Source organism: Nipponia nippon, unplaced genomic scaffold (genome assembly GCF_047370975.1).
Source record: "Nipponia nippon isolate SJK-2023a ecotype South Korea unplaced genomic scaffold, ASM4737097v1 scaffold_9, whole genome shotgun sequence".
NCBI classification, from domain to species: domain Eukaryota; kingdom Metazoa; phylum Chordata; class Aves; order Pelecaniformes; family Threskiornithidae; genus Nipponia; species Nipponia nippon.
Window position 1 is genome coordinate 39,664,011 of NW_028262413.1, and position 21,760 is coordinate 39,685,770.

A 21,760-nucleotide genomic window follows, 5' to 3' on the forward strand; every position below is an offset into this window, starting at 1 on the left:
ATTTCTGGCAGCTGCTGCCTGCCTGCCTCTTCCAAGCTGACGGAGCCGCAGCCAGTGCTCGTCCCTCGTCCCTGTGTTGAGTGCCTTGGCCGCTGCCCCAGTGGTAGCGTTAGTGTACTCACGCACTTGCAGGCTGGATGAGCCCAGTGCAAAACAAGCTAATTTTCTGCTCAGGCCTTGAATTCTTTTATAAAGGAAGACATCGCAGATCAAAGTACTGTAGGACCTTTTCATTAGATCTCCGCCTATCTTTCCTAGTGCTTTTTCATGTAAGAGTCTTCTAAATGACATAAAATATGTCCCTCTGACTATTAAATGGATTATCAGTGGAAAATGAGCACAATGGCTGATTAACTCTTATTTTATGAATGGAGACATTAAGTGTAATTTATAAACAAACACAGATGTGAAAAAGAGCATTGCATGAATTCATCTCTTTCCCTTGCCAAAGTAAAAAGTTAAAAATATGTTTCTTTGGACAAAACCCCAGTTTGTTCTGAGGACAGAATGGGTGAGACTGATACAGTCTCAGCAGATTGAGAGTATTTCCAAATAAAAGAAATCCCCTGAAGATTTTTAGCTGTTAGGCATCAATCAGCTTCTAACTCTTTCATTTTCAGGATGGAAGTCTGGCTCCAGAGACTTTCTCATTGACTTTTTGTGGGTCAGAAATTTAGCTTTTTCTTTCAGTACAGATTTTTTCCCCGCCTCTAACTACAGCAGAATAAAATCCTGGAGAAAAATCCCGACTATGGGCAGAAGTGATCCTGTCTCCCAGCAGCTTCAACACAGAACCAGTCCTCTGTGGTCTCAAGACAAATCCTCACCATGGAAGACCTCCCATTCTGTTGCACAGGGGTCTTGTCCTCAAGTTGATCCACCATCAATTTTAAACTCTTAAAGGCATCCAGCTTTTAATGGAAAACACTCTGAAAACAACATGGTTCCATAGATCTCCAGACCACTTGCTGTGCTCCCTGGACTACAGCTTGGGATCTGCTTACCTAGCTGCTAAGCACACAGGTTTTACTTTAAGAGTTTAGTACTCTCTCAAGAAGAGTTGGAGAGATGGGGGAAGAAAAAGAAAAATAATTAGCTGCCTGATATGCATCAAAATGAGTAGGTTCACTGAACAGCCAATAATTAGCAATGAAATCATATTCCTAGGCTGTGCACCTTGATTTTTGGGCAGAAAACAGCTGGAAAATCATGGAAAGGAGGGCTAGAATGGCCTTCAGGAGCTCAGTGAGTTTGTACCCTGCCTTATGACAGGGTCAACTACAACTGCAGTATTTGTGACTGGCGTTTCTCTAACCTGTGCTTAAAAATTACTGCTAATGAAGAACCCATGAATTCCTCTAAGAAAAAATTCTAATGCTTAACTGTGCGGCTAAGCTGGATACTTCCCCTGAATTTGTTTCTACAAGGCAACAGAACAGCAAAAAGAACTTGTAAAATCCCTTCTTATTGCAAATGCTTCTATAATTGTCATCTAAACTCAGTTGGCAGATCTGCAAGGACATTTAGAGGAAAGGATCTTGCAAAAAGGGAGACGAAAGGCATTCGGCATTTTTCGCATTTAATACAGTGTGGCAAATAGAAGTTTTGAGAAGTTCTCATGGAAACATTTTCATGATCTCATGTATAGAAAGACTATTAGAGGTCCAATGGGCATATATGGTCTTTGATCTTTTATTGTCAAGTTCCAGTTCTGTGCTAAACTGCATTTATTGTATTGTTTTGGTCTCACTCCACAGTTTGGGTAGACTGTGCCACATGAATACATAATGCCAATGCTGTATCATGAAGCAGTATCTGTTCTTTGCAAATAATGACTTCTGAACTAATGGGAGTATTTTCAAAATCAGCTACCATTTGACATGAGCATGAATGTCAGAACGCAGCCCATTATGAACTCAGCAACTTTTTGCTGAGCCATTGGGGTCAAGACTCCAAAAGAAAGAAAGATTTTCAATATCTGAGGTAGCAACCATCTCAACTGACTTCATGCTAAAAATGAAAATTACACCCTAGGTGTGTGGGCATCTGAGTAGCACAAGTATAAAGATCCTGAGGAGACTGCTCTCGCAACCTTTGGGGCATGCAGAGCAGACCTCTACAGATGACTAAATAATCATATACATAATATATACGTAATGCTATCTTTTATGGCTAAGTCCTGCAAAGAAAACAAAGAAGAAAAGGAAGGCTCCCACTCACCTACAGTCCTGCCTGGGTTTTGGGATGTACCCCGGGTAAGCGCCCTCCGTGATCAGCTTGCACATCCTGCTGTCTCGGTCAGAGGGGAGCAGAGTGCTAGGTTTAACAAGCAGTCCAAGACAGTGATCAAATGTGTTGCGCTCTTCTGGTCCATCCTCCGTAAAGAAGCAATGACCCAGTGCATCATAACCGACAACATCCTTCACCTGCATGTACAAAACAAAGGTCAGTGTTGAGGTTTCATGCTTCAGCCACTGCATAATACGAAAAACTTTACAGCAATGGCACATAGGAACCTCAGTACCCTCTTGAACTCAGGGTGTTTAAGCAAAAACAAAAGTAAGATCACTCTGCTCTTAAGAGCTTATAGTCTAAGCAATAACTCCAACACTTAAATTTAATTAGAATTTGTCATCCCCTAGGAAATGCTCATTCCATTCTGTTGTCTGCTTGTGAAATCAGAGACTGTCTTAGCATGAGGCTAGAAAAAACATGGGACGGGGTATGAATGGAGAATGTTAGATGTTCAAATCACATCTGGGCTCATTCATCTTCATGTGGAATTACATGAGCAGCTACATAAAATGCATCTGAAAAATGCAGCTGAGCTGAAAAAATATTTTTTTCAGGCTATCAGAGAGGCAGCAAGTTGTTTTCCAGACAGGCTGGCTTGTTTCAGATTTGACCTGATCCTTTTTTCCAAGTTGTTGACAGAAGCTTTACTTGACCCTGAGACAAATCAGCTGGCGTTAATCAGTGCTGTTCTGGTTTTGGTTTGAATGTTGTTAACATTGGGACACCGTTGTGTTGGACAGAACAATACCCATCATCCCACTGAAAGATCTGAGAAAACAATTTCAGGAGCAGATATGTGAATTCGAAGCCTAAGGTTAGGACTGGCTGGGAAACACCACCTCAGACACACTGTGTCCAACAAGTCAGTTGTTAGTGGATATGTCTGGGATATGGAAAATTAATTTCAGGTCTCCATTGACCAGGTGAAGTGCTGGGTCTCCTGGGCTCTCTCCTTGCTCTTCACATCAGCCATCACCCATCAACCACCTTCGACTTAGGAAACTTCCCTGGCAAAGCTTAGCCTGACACCAGTGCATTCCTACAAATGTGTCTGATGAAATGGCAATTGTCAAGGGGCAACAGGCAATATTAAATTGCATAGAAAACCTATTCTTTATGGTGACATTGGAAGACATTGGTGCTCAAGTGCCTGAATTACTTTAGTAAACAGGCCTGAGACTCCTCTGTCATCTTCATGCCTCATTCTCAAGGCAAGGAGCACCAATTTCAAACAAAATCCCAGGACTAGTGTTGAAATGATTACAAATATGTTTTCACATCAGAAAAAACACTTTGCTTGCCAAATCTATTACAAGCTTACATCTGCACACACATCTATTATGTATCATCCATGCTCCAGTGTAAATACTCAGATCTCTGAACACGAGTCATCACAGTAAATTAAACACAGCTAAAATGACCTGCAAAGTGGCGCATTCCTTTAAGCTACCTCACCTAAATTTACTGCTAACTTCTCCGATCTAAGTAGATGATAGTTTTTGCAAGGTTGAGGCTTCTTTATTTAGGTGTAAAACATATGCACTAGACTGAACTGTTCCTCCTTGGAAGAATGCGTTGTCCTGGCCTTGTAATTGTAAAGGTTTACAGCATAGAAGAATATTTCAGGAGAGTGAGCTATCTTCAGAAGAAGTTTTCCAAAATGTAAAGGAAGTCTTTTAACCAGAGAGATGTCAGAATTGCACAGAAACTGCCACCGAAACCTATTAGCTTTCTCTCACACAATAGTAATATTGGAAAGACACATAAGTAATGATGCTGCAACATTTAGATGATGTAAAAGGTTTCCTTAGAGAAATGTTAGCCACTTTCTATGACCATATATCCTTCCAGCCAGCACAGCACAGCACTGCACTAGGACTGGGACATGAAAACCCGTAGTGACCAGACCACAGCTGGGGCAAAGCCCACCTCTGTGCATGGGCAGTAACATTGCGAGGGAACTCATCTCCCAATACAGCAAGAGAGGAGTGAAGCAGAGAGAGGAGTGCGCACTGGCAGAGGGGCTCAGAGCCAGCAAATGCCCGTTGTTCTCCTAACTCATCCCTGAAAGCCCACGGAACAACACGGAGTTATCAGCTAGCAACCTGGTCCCTAGTGTATTTGACACCCTCCATTTGATTGATTACTTTCCCCGTACCTCATCTCTCAGTCAGATCTGACTTAGTGTCCTGTGCATGTTTTCATGTGCAAGCCCAGTACTGAAGTGCTTGGATAGCAAATGAGATGCTAATTTCAAAATCACTTTTCCAATGGATTTAACTTTTTATTTGATTAAAACCTTCCTAATAGTCTATAATCTTACTTTAACCAAAAGTAATTTATGTCCAGATAATGCCCTTCATGGTAAAACAACTGCTGTGTAGTACAGCTGGATTACTAAAAGCAGGTACCACTGAAGCAGTTAGATAGCACAGCCTCTTCTTCCATGAAGTACAGCTCTCCCCTGGATTCTGCCAGACTGTTTATTGACCTCCATTTAATTTCCCTCCCCAATGGCTGTTTCTATTTTAGGTTGCACACTGGGATCCAGAGGAGAGAGTGGGAATCAGACCAAAGTTTCATCCCTGGGATTGCAGTGGCGTAACTAGGTGGTTTTATGGCCAATGTATTAAAAAAAACATTGGGTAATTATTGTGTTTTCAAACAATAATTATGGTGAGAAAAGAATTTCTACAGATTTCTTTCCAGAAGGACCCTCTGTGCCTTCCAGCGAATATGAACTTGTAGACAAGTGCAGAATGGCCCATCAATGGAAGTGAGCTACTGTTGAGATAGTGACTTTTAGCACACTGTACAGACCCACAGAAAAACATTTCTGTCATCAGGAATACCTAGACACTCTTTTCTCCTAGTGTTTTCCATATCAGTATCTCTGAAGTGACATGAGAAAAGTGATAGCAAAGCAAGCAGGGCAGTCTGTATGTAAACTACCAGCCTGCTTTAATAACTGTTGAAAATAACTAATGCCCCTCTCCCAATCGTTAAAGCGTTTGCACAAATACTCAACCACAGTCATGCAAGAAGCCCCTTTGAAATCAATGGCCTAACGTTAAGGACATCATTAAGTGCTACACTATGCTGAGGTTCAACAGCCCAGCTAGATTTTTTGTATGGCTATTTCCAAAGTGTGGTTTCTGCACATCGTTAAGGCAATTTTTCCCTCAGCAAAGTATGCTTTGGATCTACCTGATCTCAGAGGGAATGAATGTTACCTGGGGCAAGACAGAGCTCATCACTGTTTGCACAAATGGTATTCATGCATGTAGAAACAGGTAGCGTTGCCCAAGTAAGAACAGGCAACTAGGAAGTGTATAGAATAAGCACTGTACTCATCAGAGACCCATGTGGGTGTTTGTGAATATATCTGGGGAAGAAGGAAAAGGAAAGGAAGGAAAATAGAGTCGGAAAGCAGATGAGGAGATTGTGGTGGGATCACCTGACGAATCAAGGCATGGAGCTGCTTGACTACAGATGTCTATCACAGAGCCATGAAACATTTAAGTGATGCAACCTTTGGAGCATGTCTTCTGTGACACAACTGAACAAACTTGGTCAGATTGCTTTACTTCACTGGGGCTTTCTTTTCAGCTGTCAGCAATAATTATACAGTTAAAATAAAAAACAGGTTAAGTATTATGAGTAGAGTTTAGTATTTACACATTTTGATAAACTATAGTCAACAGAGACTGAATTCTTGACTAATGTTTCAGATTATATGTCCTAAATTCTAAGATTTCTCTTGGGTGCCTTGTCATGGAGGCAAAGCACGGTCATTTAGGGAATTGTGGCTGTTGAGTAACAATAATAGAAACAAACTGCTTTCATCAGCTACATCAGCCTGTCTAAATTTCATCCTGTCATCTTGGCTGGAAAACCCTGAGCACATGGATCCCTATGCCATGGATCCCCCACGGCACGGCTGTCACTTGGAGAAAGCACAAGAGACAGAACAATTTCCAAATGCTCTATATGAACCTATCTCTCTGACTGATAAGAAAAATGCCAGGCTCTGGGTATTTGCTTTGGCAAGTATTAATCAATAGGGAATGAAGATGTCACATTAGATCCAAAAGCAGGGCTTCAGCTGACCTGCAGCTCATCAACAGCTGTGCAACCTCTGTGCAGCCACAGAATATGTTTATGGTGCCATTGGTAACAGCCCATGATGGTGTGACAGATGAATCCTGCAACGCTGCCCTTCCACTCTGCGCATTAATCGTATACTGAGCCCCTGTACTGGCGACTTCAAATTGGGAAGATGCCATATGACCCTGAATGCCTTATATAATTTATATAGCAGAATGCCTTTTTTCTTCAGAAGCCGTGTTCACTTGGTAGATTTTTAGGATCATGTTATAAACTTAGATGGATAGAGGTCAAAACCAAAACCTCGGATTCATAAATAGCAGATAAAAGCTGCTCTGCTTCTGGAGCTACAATTTCAATGCCCTCTCTTCAACTTCTGTGCATTTTAATTATGCCTGTGACTTTCCCTTCCAATGTTGCCACTTTTAGAGGTTGTAGCCTGCAGTCCTTGCCAAAAGGAAGACTGTAAGATGAAGCCCTCCATGTGCTAGAGTCAGTAAAGGACGAAGCATTCATCAGCAAGCAAAGGGTAAAAATAATGTCTCAGCTAGGTGCTGAAAGCAAATGCTATTCCCCAAATAAGTTCAAGGAAAATAGATTCTTACAGGCTCCTACTATGAGATGGTATGGTAACTTTAAAACAGTAGTATGGGTATGAACTCTTAATGCACAGTGACCATCCAGGTTACAACTGCCAATGACACGTCTTCTCTTAAAACTCCGTTACATATGGTAGCAGGGTTCTTGACTGTACAAATGCTCCTCTTCAGGGCTCTGATACACTTTTTTCCTTTTCGAATACACTGCCATCTCACTGAATGGGTGAGAGTCCTTTGCCTACAGAAATCTTGCCATTTTAAGACTTTGTATTTGAGCTGATACTTGGGGAAAAGCTGTCTAGTCAAACCTGATGTTTATTTCACACCTTTAGCAGCTCTGCTTTTGGGATAGATTTCTGCATGTTTCCTGAATATGGGTAAGAAGGAGCCATCAGAGGTGGGATAAGAGTGAGGAAAGCCTTTTGGGGTTATCTGCCAGTCTCCAGGATGCTCAGTAAGGTAGAGTTTTCCCTCTGCATCCTTACCCCAAAGAAGAAGGCGTCCCTGCATCTGGGGAGAATCTGAACGTGTTCTTACCATCCCTGGTGTGCTGTAACTTTTCTGGTAAGCATAGATCATTTTATAGATTTATCCTAGAGGATTTCTTGTTTTGGAGGGCAACTGACAAATCAGAGCTCTGTGAGTGCTTAATGTTGTGAATGGCATTGCAAACACAAACCTTTATTACAGGAAAGATGAAGCACGCTCAAACCTTCTCATTATCCTCTTTAAACAGCAAGCTCTCTGTCTATAGATAGATCCAGCTACTCATTAGAGATGGGCTGGTCTGCAGACATCGCTGCACACAGACAAAAGTTCTGCCCACTCTGAGTCATGCACAGCCTACAGTGCCACATTGGCCTCCTCCTTTTTAATGCAGGTTGAAATATGCCTGGAATATATATCCATGGCAGGAAGAGTCAGACTCTAACAATAAAACACATCGTTCTGCAATAATTAAGCTGTATTCATGCTATGAGGAAATTTTTTGACTGATGCCTTGATCTCTAAGGTAGACATTGGTGATTCTTACCAGTAAACCATTGGATCCATGGACCGTGACACAGCGGGAGAAGGTATGGTGGATGGAGACGTCCTTCACGTATGTTGGAGGGTTGTAGCCTCCTTTCTCATCCACATCTCCAGCCATATGGAAATGAATTGGGTAATGTCCCATTGTCTGCTGGCCCATATATTTCAGTTCTAGACCTTCAATATGGGTAGCCTTAAAATCAAGACCAATCTGGAGAACAACAGAACATCAGTCAAGAAACATAAAAGACGGTTGAGGGTAAGGAGGAGGCAGAATACAGTAATAGGAAGGGTTGCACTGTATCTGCTAGAAAGATTTACCATGTGGAAGGGAGTATATGGCTGCAGGGTGAGGGAAAGAGGGTCACGGTGGCTAAGGGGACCATAGTTGCTCCTTGATCCCACCACTGCTGCCATGGGTACATTTAATAATTTTAGAAGGGAAACAATTTGCATTTAATGTTTTCCATGAGTTTCAGTCAGCTGGGCTCACATCGAACTCCCCAGGCTGAGCACCACCAGAAACTGGGAAAAACTGGGATCGGGACGTGGAGACTCTATCTTGGGTGGGTTGAGCACCAGCCTGGCTGGGTGAGCAATGTCTGCAGGGGCAGGAGGTGCACTTCAAAGGCAAAGGACAGGCAGCAGGGTGGATCTGCTGTACTGTGGGGAGAGGCTGTTTGCTCAGTGGCTGACATGAGGAGTTTTTCCCTTCCTGCATCCTGGCTTCCTTGGTATGTGAAGGTGTGGCTGGGAGGAGGAAGGTGCAAGGAGAGGGCTCCAGCCCTACCTTGATGTGTCCCCCAAAGGTGTCGAAATCAAAGAAGGAGCATAACTTGCTGCTGTACTCATAGCACCGCCCCTCCATCTCGCCCATCACCACGATGTTGCGGCTCAGCAGCCCCACTTCTGCTCGCATGTCAACGCCATCAATGACTTCGCCAATGTGGAGATATGTTGCTTTCCCTAAAGGAACAAGATCCAGTTTCAGTGTTAACTCTGCCAACGCTTCTGGTTTCCCCTTGTGCTTCCTGTGGTGGGGTTGGTGTGATAATGAAAGGAGTAATTGAGTCAGCAAAAACTGTTGGCCGACTCCTCAAAGGAGGGAAGGCTGGAGCACAGGTGTCACCCAAGGTCTTGCTGAGATATTTGCAACAGAGGAAGTGGGATTTTTGGTCTTAAGTTGCTTCATTTAGCCAGGGAGTTAAACCAACCGTCTGTTAGACAAAACACATTTCCTACCTTGAAAAGGGACTGAGATTATTCGAGATCTTTTTACTTTGGATTACAATCAGCCATGTATGAATATCCAATGCAAAAAAACCCTGATGATATAGCTACTGAAGAGTCCAAATCCCCAAGGTTAGCACAGCACTTCCTATAGCGAGACACTGGGAGCTGCTCAGATCCCACAGCACTACTCACGGGCGAGTAATCAGTCTGATCCTGCTAAAGCCATGGCTGTTCGTCTAAGCAAGGAGAGGCCTGGGCAGAAAGCCTTGTGGAAATTGTGGCTTGGGACAATTGCAACGCCTCATCCAGCCTGTGGGCTGCAAAACCTCCTGCTGCCTGCCCTCCCAAACCTCTCAATTTTAGATCCGCCCACATGTCTCCAACTTGCTCTCAACATTTCCCTCTGCCTTGGTGTAGTCAGAGTTGATGGGATCTTCCCTTTACCCTATGCCACACCTCTCTTTGCCAAGCCAGGTTGCTCATAACCTTCTCCACACACACACGACTCCATGGAGGGGTTAAAAGCACAGAAAACCTTCCCTGGCTGGACCAGAAAGGGGTGAAGTCCAGGCAGTGCGGATGTCTAGAAAGCAAAATAATCTCTTTGCTGTAATTTCATTCAAACATATTCATACTCCCTCCTTCCTTCCGTGGCTTTCTGCAGAGAATGCAGTTGGGAAAAGGTTCATCTTACTGACTACATTCTGTATTATTCCAGTAAAAATAAGTAATAAACTCTTTAAGTAAACACTGAACTTTAAGTAATGCTACACTTGCATGTATTTAATTTCAATGGAATCATTCAAAGCAGTAATTAGAAACAAATGGCAAGCCTGAAGCCTGGCTATCGCTGTGAAGCACTTCATGCTTAAACAGAGGTGCCAAGTCAAGGGGAGTATTTTGAACACTGAAACAGTCTTGTTTATAACCAGAACATGATGCTTTGACTTTATAACAAAGATGAGCAAACACCATTCACTCCCTCTTTCTCCTGGAGCTGGGAGCATTATCGTTGGATGGTTATATTGGGATTTGGGAAGGGTGAGTGCTCCACCTTGCTCCAAGACCGCTGTGTTGCGAGACGGGGTTCACACTGCTACGTGTGCCCTCTCCCTCAGCACCTCCACCTTCAAAATAGTGTGATCATGTGAAAAAATACTCTCCATTAAGTAGAGGAGTAGCAATGGCAGGACAGGTGGACGCTTTTACCCAGGGCTGCAGTGGGAAGGTGAGGCTCCTCCGAGCTCCGCACTCAGCCCCAGAAATAAGGGGCTGCGGGTTTGCACCTCACCCACATTTGTAATTACCTCCCTAGAAAAGTCCTGGCGTTCCCCACATTGTTGCCCTGAAGCCAGTGAGCCTCATCAGGTGCGTGGCCAAAACCAGATGCAGCCCATCCAAAAAGCAGCTTTGCTTCCCTTATTATTCCCTTTATACGTTAAAAAAGCTGCTGCAGTGAGTGTCTTCCACACAAAGATACTCTGTGCTGGACCCTTGAGTGAATCTGCTAAGCAGCACAGCCTCTTGCTATGAAACTGTTTTTAAGCTGTTATTTTTCAGTTTCCCCCGGAGCTGAACTTTCTTTGATTTACTGAAATGCAAGAAGAAGTTCAGATAATCATAAGAACATCCTATTTCAAGCCACATCTCCAGGATTCGTGTCAGTGAAATTAGATAGGCAGTTTTGTTATTCATGTACTGAGCTCTAGAATAATAAATGTCATGCTTGCATGTATTTAATTTAATTTAACACCAGTCCAGACATGCAAAATAGTGTAAGCACTGACAGGAATGTTAAATACGGACTAACCAGTTTCTAAATATAACTTCTTGGGTGCATGTTTTTCACTTTGTGCTTTTGCTGACTTGACTTGTTTGGAGATAAAAGGAGAGATAGAAAGCAATTCCCTTCCAATGTAAGAGTGGATTTTGAATAACAGCTCCTTTAACAGAGTTTTGAAAAACAAACCTCTCCTCGAAGCAGCCAGAAATTCAAGCCTCCCGTGGCAATGGGGCCATGCTCCTGAAACGGCTCGTGGGAGACAGACCCAGGCACGGGAGCCCTCAGGTGCTGTAAATGCCTGCTGGAAACCAGCACCGGGGCCTTCCCATGGGGCTGGGAGCACCACAATGTGTATTTATAGACACATGGCACTTCCAGGGAGCCGCTGGTGCATGTTTAGTGATGGGCATGAAAAAAAACAAGAGGCTGCTCCGTGGTGAGTTCAGAGATTCACATGGGGATGGGAGCATCTCACTCTGCAGAGCTGCAAATTTGAAGTTAGGCTGCTGCTCGCAGCCATCACGTGGAGCCTTCCCAGGGAGCAGCCATGATATCCGAGACCCTGAGCACTGACCTTGGGCAAACCCAAGCTAGGGGTTTGCAAACCCTCACTGAGGTGATTTGATATTAAGAAAGGCAACATTGTGCTTTGAACGTGGGAGGAATGTGCCTGCTGCTTCAGCACCAAAGCCTATGCGCCTGTGATTGCCCAACCGCTAACAAACCCAGGGGTCACTGATTCACCATCTCCTCCTTTGGGCTTGGTCTTGCTGCATCCCTCACGGACAGATGTTGCCTCGCCAGCAAGCCAGGCTCGTGCCATGTTATAATCTAAACCAAACAAAGCCTTGCAGTGACATGGATTACGTCTTCCCACAACAGGCCTGTGTGATGGACTAGGAAAAACGTCCTGGGTTTGCTGCTTTGTCATACCAGTGCCTCCAGTTACTCCAAAATGTAAATTCACAGTGAGCAACTTCTTTAACATGTGGGCTTGCCTGGTAGAAGTCTTGATTCAGCAAAATATGAGCACATTTCCATGCTTATTACTCAAGACAGTGACTATTAAAGTTGCCAGTTGTTGCTAAAGACAAGGTAATTATTAAAAGAAAGTATGCATTAAGATAAACATAGATGATCAAGGGCATGCTTATGTCAACATAGCAATTCAAAGCAGAGTCTCTCCAAACTGTATCAAGCTCCAGGAAAACCTGACATACTTGAACATAGCCATAAAACCTGGGTCTCAGCCTTATGAAACCTAGGAAGGGTGGAATTTTAAAACTATTTCAGCTGCTACAGATGCAGAAGAGTGCTCAGCTCTGGCGAGTTACACAGATGTCTCTGAGAACCCTCCCAGGTACACTCCTGCATTCTTAAATATCTTGGCTCTAAATGACACAAACTGCTACATCTCCCTTTCAGAAGTGAAACAGGCACTTGAAGGTCTGGGTCTGGTGAAGATAAAGTGGAGCTAAGATGCTCCAGGATTTTTTTTCTCTCTAAAGGTTCTTTTGTTCTTATTTGGGCTCTCTAAGACTAAGACCTTCTCTCTCATGGTCTTTTAGTGTTTCCTAAGCAAGATTTTTTAAAGGAAAAGCTAAACACAAACTTGTCTGCTCAACCCACATAATCCAGTGAATCCTTCAGGGTGTCTCTAGAAATCAGTGCAACTCATTGTAGATGTCAGCCCAGACCTCTGTCAGATTTAGCATTTCTGTCAAACACTTGTCATCACTGGTAGTAATGCCCCTATTGCTTATATTTAATAACCAAGAAATGTTTACACAAGCATCCTGTCAAATCCTCATTATTCTGAATTATCTTGATGGGGTTTGCTATTGCATCCCTAAGCCACCAGCCCGTAAGGCAGCGCAGCATGGTTTGGGTGAGCTGACCAGCTTCCTGAGTCATGCAGTACAACCTGATGTCTTAACAACTAAATATTCCTCCGATTCATAACTTTTACATGGAAAATTAAGTTTCCAGTAGAAAGACATACAGCAGAAAGGATGAAACTTTGTAAGGAATTCAGAGCTAACTAAGCTTTCTTGGGACAGTTTCCTGCTGGGTAACCCATCCTACTATAGCCCTTCATCCCTTTTCTCCTTCATGGTCATGCATGGTGTCCTGCAAAGGTCAGACATATACCCTTCATTGTAGGAGTGCGAAGAGCCTTGAGTTCATGTGGATATTATTAAGTGTATACTTAAATGCTATGTTGGATCAAAGCCTCTGTAGCTGTTTGGTTTCAAGGCTGAAATGAGTGGATCTTATTGCTGCAGATAGGTGCAACAGGAGGATTGATGTGGACTGAGGGCAGTGCATCTGCTCATGCTGGCTTCAGCTGAGCACTGAGAGGTCTCTGCAAGGTCTATTAGTATTTTGTCCCAATGGCAGTGTCAAACTCTTTCCTAAGCCCACTCCTGTCCCACCTCATGCCCTCTTTGTGCAGCAGCTGCTGGGCAATCTACTGACATACTTCTGTAAATGCTAGGTTTTCCCTCTCTGACCTTCCAGTTTTTTCCTCTCCTTATCCTGACATGTAAGTTCTCGCAGCTGGGATGGGAAGATTAGGCAGGTCTGGTGGTCAAACAGATCAAATCCTTACTTAAATCAGGCCCAAACTCAACCCTTCTGAACTGCTATGTAAACTTGAGTATGTTTGTATGTTTTTTCCAACTCTGCTTCTAGGCAATGCCCAAAGGTAGAAGAAAGAGCTCTGAAAGACTGTTAGGGCCATTTCATGACATTTCCTGCCCAGCCCTCAAGCACCAGGGTTGGCTTAAAAAAAGAGCTTCTGGCAAGTTCCAGACAAAACAATGCCAACTTCTACACAGAACCCCCTAAATCTCTAAAAGTATCTGAATTTTGATAGTGGAGTGACTTCTCCCATCCTTACAGCACAAGATGACTGCTGACACAGGCTGTGAAGTTGTTAGACAGCTATGTATTTACATTTTTAATTCTAAGTTCTCTGCATGAACAAGATCACAGTAAACTCCGTATCTCTCTAGTATTCACAACCCAATAAGCAGGATTTAAGATATGTGTGCTTGTAATCATAGATTCACCAGTATGTGGGATAATTGGAGTAATTATGCCAGGCACAAATAGTTTTTTCATGCTTTATCAAGAGCATATAGGAGCACAAAAGAGCATTTAATCATTTTTGTTCCATGGTGAACCTTATCAGCATTAGTAGTAACTTCATACAGAGCAACCAAGATGCAGATAAGACTTGTTTCCCAGGGAAACTAGACAAAATACTTGATCTTTCCTACTATCCAGTTCTATCATAACAACACAACCCTTCCTTCCTTCCTTCCTTCCTCCCTCCTCCCTCCCTCTGCCCTGTACTGTCGTCCCTCCCCAAACCTTGTGAAGTTGGAAGATCAAACGGTTTTAATCTGTTCCCACAGAGAAAATAATCTAGGCACAAAAATGACAAGCAAAAAAAAGTTAAACAAAGGAGGCAAGTGAAGAAAAAAGTTCCATTTAAGTGAGCGACCATTTGACTGGGAGCAGGACCTGCAGAGCTGAGTCCTCGTGCAAACCACACTTACTCATGGGAGCCGCAGTTTTGACATTAGCGTAATTACTCCAATAAAGGAGTGCACAAGATGAGTACCTGGATGCCCTCCCTCACTTTCTACACTGAGATTTGCAGAAGTCCATAGTTAGACATCTAAATCCTACTAAAACCTGATGGCAATTGAGTATTAACGCTCTTAAGCTGTTTTGAAAAGACCAGCCTCTAATCAATCCATTTCTAGCAAGCAAAGCAAGTATGAGTTTTCAGCAGGAAGCATCAACTATAAATAGGACATGAGCTAACTAATGAGTTTGACTTATTTGGCACAATAGGCTAAACCATATCTATTAAAATATTATTAAACGATGAGAGCATCAATTATAATTAAACCTTGGTAGGCCAAGTGGCTGCCACACCAAATTGTCTGTCCACAAAGCAGAGGTTTTCTGCCTTTTTTTTAAACAAAGAGACTCTTAAGTAGTTCAGACATGACATCTAGGTTTTGTTTTAGAAAAAAAAAAAAAAGGAAAGGAAAGTAAAAAAAGAAAGATTAAAAGGGAAATAAACCATCATGGGTAGGAATAGTTCTATCATTTTTCTTTCAAAGGGCAGACTTCTGGAGTTCTCAGCTGCTAAACTAACCTCTTAGGAAAATTAGGCCATTCCACTTACTACAAATGACATTCCTCTGAGACCCCGTATGTAGACGTATCTGTGTGGAAGTCTTTTTTTCAGAAGGAGCAAAGCACTCTTGAATATCTCACACAGGGAAAGGCAGGCAGCCATTTATAACAAATGTCTTCTGCACGCAATTGAGAACCTACCACAGCCGCGCAAGCACAGGCTGTGCAGGGGCTGCTCACCTGTGCTAAGGCCAGAGGCCAGCCCACTGCTTGCCACAATGTTTGAGCCACTGGGACAAATAAAGTCCTATTTAACCATGGGGTGGAAGTCTCACAGGTGATTAATTGAATCCCAACAAGTTTCATCAAAGTCGACACCTGATCATGGGAGATTTATACATGCACGCCCGTGCACAGATAGGTTTCGGCATGAGCCAAGGGCTCAGCGCGGTGGTGTTCGCCTCGTCCAGCGATGGAGCACAGCTCAGAACCCTCCACCATGGTACTGTCGCCCGCCTGGCAGGGCAGGGAGAGCACAGGCAGAGCTGTGCAGGCTGCAGGCAGCTGCAGGCATCCTGGAGGGGAGGAGGCATGGAGAGCACCCACCCCCTGGCTCATTGGTGTGCCTTATTCTGGCTAATTGCATGTCATGGCACAGGGCAATGGACGAAGTTACACCATGGCCGGGCATACAGCAGCTCAGGGACCTCCTGACTCCTAAAGACAGGGGAGATCTCAGCCTTCCCCAGACTTTATTTCATCTAGACTGAACTTAGAATCAGGCAGATTATTTTATTTTCTAACGTGAATGTGCTTTTGTTACAAAAAAGTTGGATGTGATTTCTATTACTGGACCAGATTTTGCCTTGATTTATATAATCAGTGAAATCCCATTGACGTCAATGGAGTTGCTTGGATATAAGTAAGGGCAGGCTTTGGCCCTGGTGTTCATGTCATTTGTGGTAATAAAAGGAATGTCCTAATTCTCCTAAAGAGTAATCGGAGACCAAGAGCACAATTACTTTAACAAGTGTTTCCACTGCTTCTTTACTTGAAATTCACATGAACTTTTTGGTTGTTTTTAACCCTTTATTCATTTCCTTAAACTAACTTAGTTGCCACTGTTGTAGAAGATAAATGTAATTACATGAATTTCACAGATCCATTAGATTATGGGAAGCCCAAGAGAAATATTCCTATGTCATCTTTATTTTTATTGACGATCTTCCAAGATCATCTTCATGATGTGACTTGTATCATACTAGTCTGGTTCCAGTTTTTCCAATAGCTCAAAAGTTGCTCAAGAAAAATATTCAACTTGGACATGTGTCTTCTTTGAAAGTACTAGTCATTTTAAGTCATAAGACTATGATACATTGAAACTGTGAATAACATTTTTCTTGGCTTGATGAACATCTCTCTTTCAGGCCATCCAACAATGAATGGCTAGAGCTCTGTGGGGAGGCACTTGCCAAAGGAAGTATATTCATATCTTCCAGAAGGTGTTGCATCAGAGATAATGGTGAAGCAGTTCATTTCACAGAACTGAGCAAAATCCCTGGTGCATTGGATGTTCCAAGTGCCCTCATGGTTTCTCAGAAAAATCTTACTGTAAATGCAGACAAAACCTCTGCCTATGGCAATTACCACCGTGTCAGCAAAAGATAACGTAACATGCATGATTTGTCACCAGGCAGACTCTGCCTTTGAAACATGGCCTCAGCTCTTACATACTTTTATATTGTACAATGACTTTTGCTTTTGTAAGGAATAGCAATTAAAAGTTCCTTATCTATTCACAGAAGAGGCAGTTCATGTGGTATTTCCATGCTCTGTTTATAGGTGTGCCAAAATCTCATTCTAGAAGGAAAAGACCACTTCACAGACTCAAGCGGAGATGCAAATCTCCTGCCCTGGATTTCACTTTTATGCTCATAGCGGTAATAGTCTGTGCTTCATCATGGTTATGCTACTTAATTGGACTTAGTATCCGAAGACCACTTTACAATCATTAGTCTGCAATGTCTTTTCATCAAAAGCAATTTGTTCTGGATTGGAGTTAGTCACCTTCAAGAGAAAAATGCTGTGGCTCTGCAAAGCTTCCTGCTCCTCCTGCTCAGCCTAACTCAGGCAGCACTCTGCCGACTCCGTCTGCCCCAGTGCTGTGGCTCAGGACAACTTGCTTGCCACATGACACCAGAGATGTTTGGTTAATACATCACCTCTAAGCAATGCCGTCTAGAGACACAGTACAAGAGAAACAGTAGCTTCAGTAGCACAAAACAGTATTTCGAAAATGTAAGATCACAGTTCTTGTTAAACACAACTTTCTTAGGAAGATAGCCAGCTGCACATTACTTCATAGCCTTACAGTCTCTCACAGTCTGCTCCTGCCCTAGCTCACTCTTCAGATCAGCTGTGCTCATCTCCTGCTTTCTAGGAAGTGATACATTTTCAAATACAGTTATGTAAAATTGAACATTTCAAATACGTGACCCGTATTTGTTTCTCTTAAATAAATACATCCATTCAACAGTGTGCTTGGGGACAAAAAGATGGAGTCAGCTTTGAAAAGGGAAGGCAGAAAGGAACCAGACTCAGTCGGCTTTCAAGCACGAAAGGCATGTTTCCCAAAAGCATCTAAAAACTAGCCATCAAATTCAGGTGTCTCTCAAATCTTTGCAATTCTTAATGGAGTTATCTCAGTGCAATTGCAACACCAGCATGACAAGATGAAGCACCTTACCTGCTACCTTGACCTGGGTGGGTCTGCAGGCTTTGCATGGCAGTACTTCGAACTCCTCCGCCTGGTACATGGAGTAGTCAGTGCTCGCAACCACCAGCCTGTCTCCGGGTTTCCATGAGCTCACGTCATCCACCAGATTCAGGACCGTGCTGTTCACGTTGGTGTCAATGGTTACTGTAAGCTTTGGTTTCACTGAAAAGCCAAAATGGAAGGGTGGAGAATTCCGTTAATCTTATCAGAAAATGCTTGCTCTTTTTTTTTTTTTTTTTGCCTGGAACACCACCAAAAATGATGATTTCCTCATGCAACAAAAAAATAGTTAACTCTTCCAAACATGCTTTTTACCAACTTTGGCTTGAAAAGCAAGCAAACAAGAAAGTGTTTTCCTTTAGTTGTAGGCAGGTGGATTTTCCACTAACCCCAGGACTAAATTTAAATGTAGCTCTTAGTTCACCACACCCACTTAGCAGCAGCACTTGTGGGCGCTGGGCACTGTTATTTACAGCAGCCAAGTGGTCTTTACCGTAATGACTGTTTTTTCCAGCAAAACAACTGTCTTCCACCCTTCTTTCCCTGCCAACTGAGTGCCGAAGAATCCTAATGACCTGTCTAATGACCAGGTTAGGGACAGCGGTGTTGGAATTAGTAACTACAAAACAAAGTATTACTTTCAAAACCTGTTGTCTTTGCACACTCTGATTGACTAATCCTACCTCATCCCAAAATGCTTTAGGAAAAGGCAAGATATTTACAGGAAGGGACTTGCCAAGTATTTGCCATAGCCTTGCTGGGTTTTTGAGACACCACCCTGTTGCCTCTGTTAGCGCTCAGGAATTTTTCCTGAGATAAATCTTCAGCCGTTTTATCTGTGTTCATGTCAATAGCCCAGTCGAAGTTTTAGCTTGGGAAATGACTCAAGTTATTCTTCCACCGTACAAGACCTAGTCATCAGAAGACAGTATTTCTGTTTTTCCCTGCTCTGGCTTTCAAACATGGGGCACATACCAGATCTGCCACACAGGAACCGTACTCTGTAGTTCTGGCAGCCCTCGCCCGTCTGGTCCTTGCCGTGGCACAGAAACCTGTAATCGTGGCCACTCTTGTAGAAAACCTCAGTTGTTAAATTAGCTCCATCAAGGGTCATTGCCTGGAATGAAAATAGAAATATAAAACAAGTGATACCTTGAGGTGAAGAGATTTCACCAAAACATCGATGCTGTCAGAAGAGGCTTTCGCTTTGTTTGGGGTGATGCACAACAGTTGTATAACAGGGTGACTGTTACATGTACTACCCAGCAGGCACTCCAGCTGGTGCTCAGGCACAGCTATTTTATCCACAAGCTGCACAGATTATTGCTAGGTGCATGCCTTTCTCTTGTATCTATATTAAGACCACGTGCTTTTTTGGGAGGAGTATTCTGAGCTTCACTAACATCTGCCTTGGTGCCCTAGATTCTCTCTTGCCATTGGTTTGAAGGCAGATGAAAACACTGAACACAGATGCTTGCACCCAAATGAACTTATAGTGTCAAGCCTCTTCACTGCACTCATTTCATTGCTTGTGGCTAGACTATGTCTGAAGCTTGCAGAAGAAAGAGGTGGGGGTTTTATTTCTTCTTTGCATGGATCAGTCTCTCTAAGAAAAAAACCAAAACTGCTCCAATACCCATTGCTCCAAAACGAACAAGAAGAGGTGGCCTTTTCTCACATGCAAGTACCAGCGTGTAGAGCTGCCTAGAGAAAAAGGCTGTATCGTACCAAGAAGCAGTGCAATATGTAGCCTCTCCTGTGCTCCTGCTGCGGCAATGTCACCCCTCAGGGTCATGTTAAATTTCACAGTCCAGCTCTATAGCTTGCAATTCTCTTGACCCTTTCACAAATATGTGATGCATTGCATTGAGCAATCCAAATAACACGTGCATTTTAACAAGGCACCAGGAGATAAGCCATCTTTCAGTGAAGTGGCTGATCCTGATTCTCTCACTCAGGCAGACCTTCCTTATTAATACATACACCCTGCTGCCATGTATAGGATTAGCACCGTCGGCTGAAGGAATGTGCCTCTGGCTGTGCCACACTTCTGTTATTATCATCATATCTTCAATTTTCTTGTATGTAGCATAGCTGAAGCAGGCCAGCTGGTATAAATCAATGTAACTTTATGAAGGCAATGAGCAACACCAGATTACACTACCTGAGGATTTGCCCTAAGATCTGCAGGATAAACTCAAAAACGATGTTTCACTTTTAATATACATGGAAAAAACCTAACTGTCATTTAATAGAAGGTTAAAAAAGGTTTGGTTCTTGAACAGAAGAATATCTTTCTTGTTTCTCTTTTAATACACATGCTAGAAGGGGCTGTATCATAACAAACATCTGACCCCTGTTTTGAACTAAGTTGTCACTTCTAATATATGTATATGGAAGCAGAAATTAATGTGGATTTGCTAAGACCTGGCAGAAAGTTATAGGGCAGTTTTTTCCTCTCTGTTCAAGAGGCAATTCTTTATAACATCGAGCCCTGGAAACTTTCACTCATACTGTCAGCATTCCCGTTTACTTCAATAGCCGCATTCTTGTGAATAAGGAGAGCTCCGCTGGTTCAGAGTATGCAAGAACCTCAGGTTCAGCCTCCCACAGATACAAAGTATTTTATTGTCTTTTGCCAGGCAATGCTTCTGCTGTAGGTGTTTTATAAGGGAGACATATAAAGCATATGGTGAGCATTTGAAAAAAAGGAAAAAGCTTGGGGTTTGCTCTTTTTTTTTTTTTGGCCTTAAAAAGGCTTTTTCAGTCTCAGAAAAGGTATGTGATTTCTCCTCAGGATGCTGGCCTGATGGCGTAATTACAATGTTTAGCCCCCAAAAGAATTCAGATTTCTTTCCATGGAGAAAAAACAATTGACTCCAAGAAATGGCTGCAAGCTCACTAACATTTTTTCCAACCTACTAGAGCTGGTAGTTTTACCATCTCATTACATTTTGTGATTAATTTTTTAGGTAGGGTCCATTTCAGGACCATTTAAAAACTTTGAAATTTTCATGTGTTTTTTCCTTTTAATATGCCAGCAGGGAACCACATATTTCATGACAGCATCTGTGCTATCCATGACCCCATCTGTACTCCTTTTCATGCCAGAAGCCAGAATTTACTGAAAGGAGCTCAATTCTATAAACTTTTGTCTCAGAAAAATACAAGATTGGATACCAGATCTTGCTGGTTATGTATTAGAGCAGTAAAATAATCACTGTCCTTTATTTAGAAACAAAAATTACTGACAAGCACAATTATTTTGGGGTTCATAGAATCATAGAATCATTTAGGTTGGAAAAGACCTTTAAGATCATCGAGTCCAACCGTTAACCCAGCACTGCCAAGTCCACCACTAAACCATGTCCTTAAGCATCACGTTAACCCGTCTTTTAAATACCTCCAGGGATGGGGACTCAACCACTTCCCTGGGCAGCCTGTTTCAGTGCCTGACAACCCTTTCAGTGAAGAAATTTTTCCTAATATCCAATCTAAACCTGCCCTGGCGCAACTTGAGGCTGTTTCCTCTTGTCCTATCACTTGTTACTTGGGAGAAGAGACCGACCCCCACCTCGCTACAACCTCCTTTCAGGTAGTTGTAGAGAGTGATAAGGTCTTCCCTCAGCCTCCTTTTCTTCAGGCTAAATGACCCCAGGTCTCTCAGCTGCTCCCCATAAGACTTGTGCTCCACACCCTTCACCAGCTTCCTTGCCCTTCTCTGGACGCACTCCAGCATCTCAGTGTCCTTCTTGTAGTGAGGGGCCCAAAACTGAA

The 21,760-nt window shown here is 42.9% G+C and overlaps 1 protein-coding gene across 3 annotated transcripts in view; it reads right to left on the reverse strand.

Moving 5' to 3' along the window:
• CEMIP (cell migration inducing hyaluronidase 1) overlaps positions 1–21,760 on the reverse strand; it is a 115,248-nt gene that overhangs the window by 23,544 nt on the left and 69,944 nt on the right. For all 3 annotated transcript variants that reach the window (XM_087743682.1, XM_087743680.1, XM_087743681.1), the window contains exons 10-14: positions 18,959–19,100; positions 17,954–18,145; positions 8,824–8,999; positions 8,035–8,244; positions 2,221–2,426 (exon numbers count right to left, since the gene is read on the reverse strand). In XM_087743682.1, the coding sequence (XP_087599808.1) occupies positions 2,221–2,426; positions 8,035–8,244; positions 8,824–8,999; positions 17,954–18,145; positions 18,959–19,100 (926 nt within the window). The remainder of the gene's footprint in view (positions 1–2,220; positions 2,427–8,034; positions 8,245–8,823; positions 9,000–17,953; positions 18,146–18,958; positions 19,101–21,760) is intronic.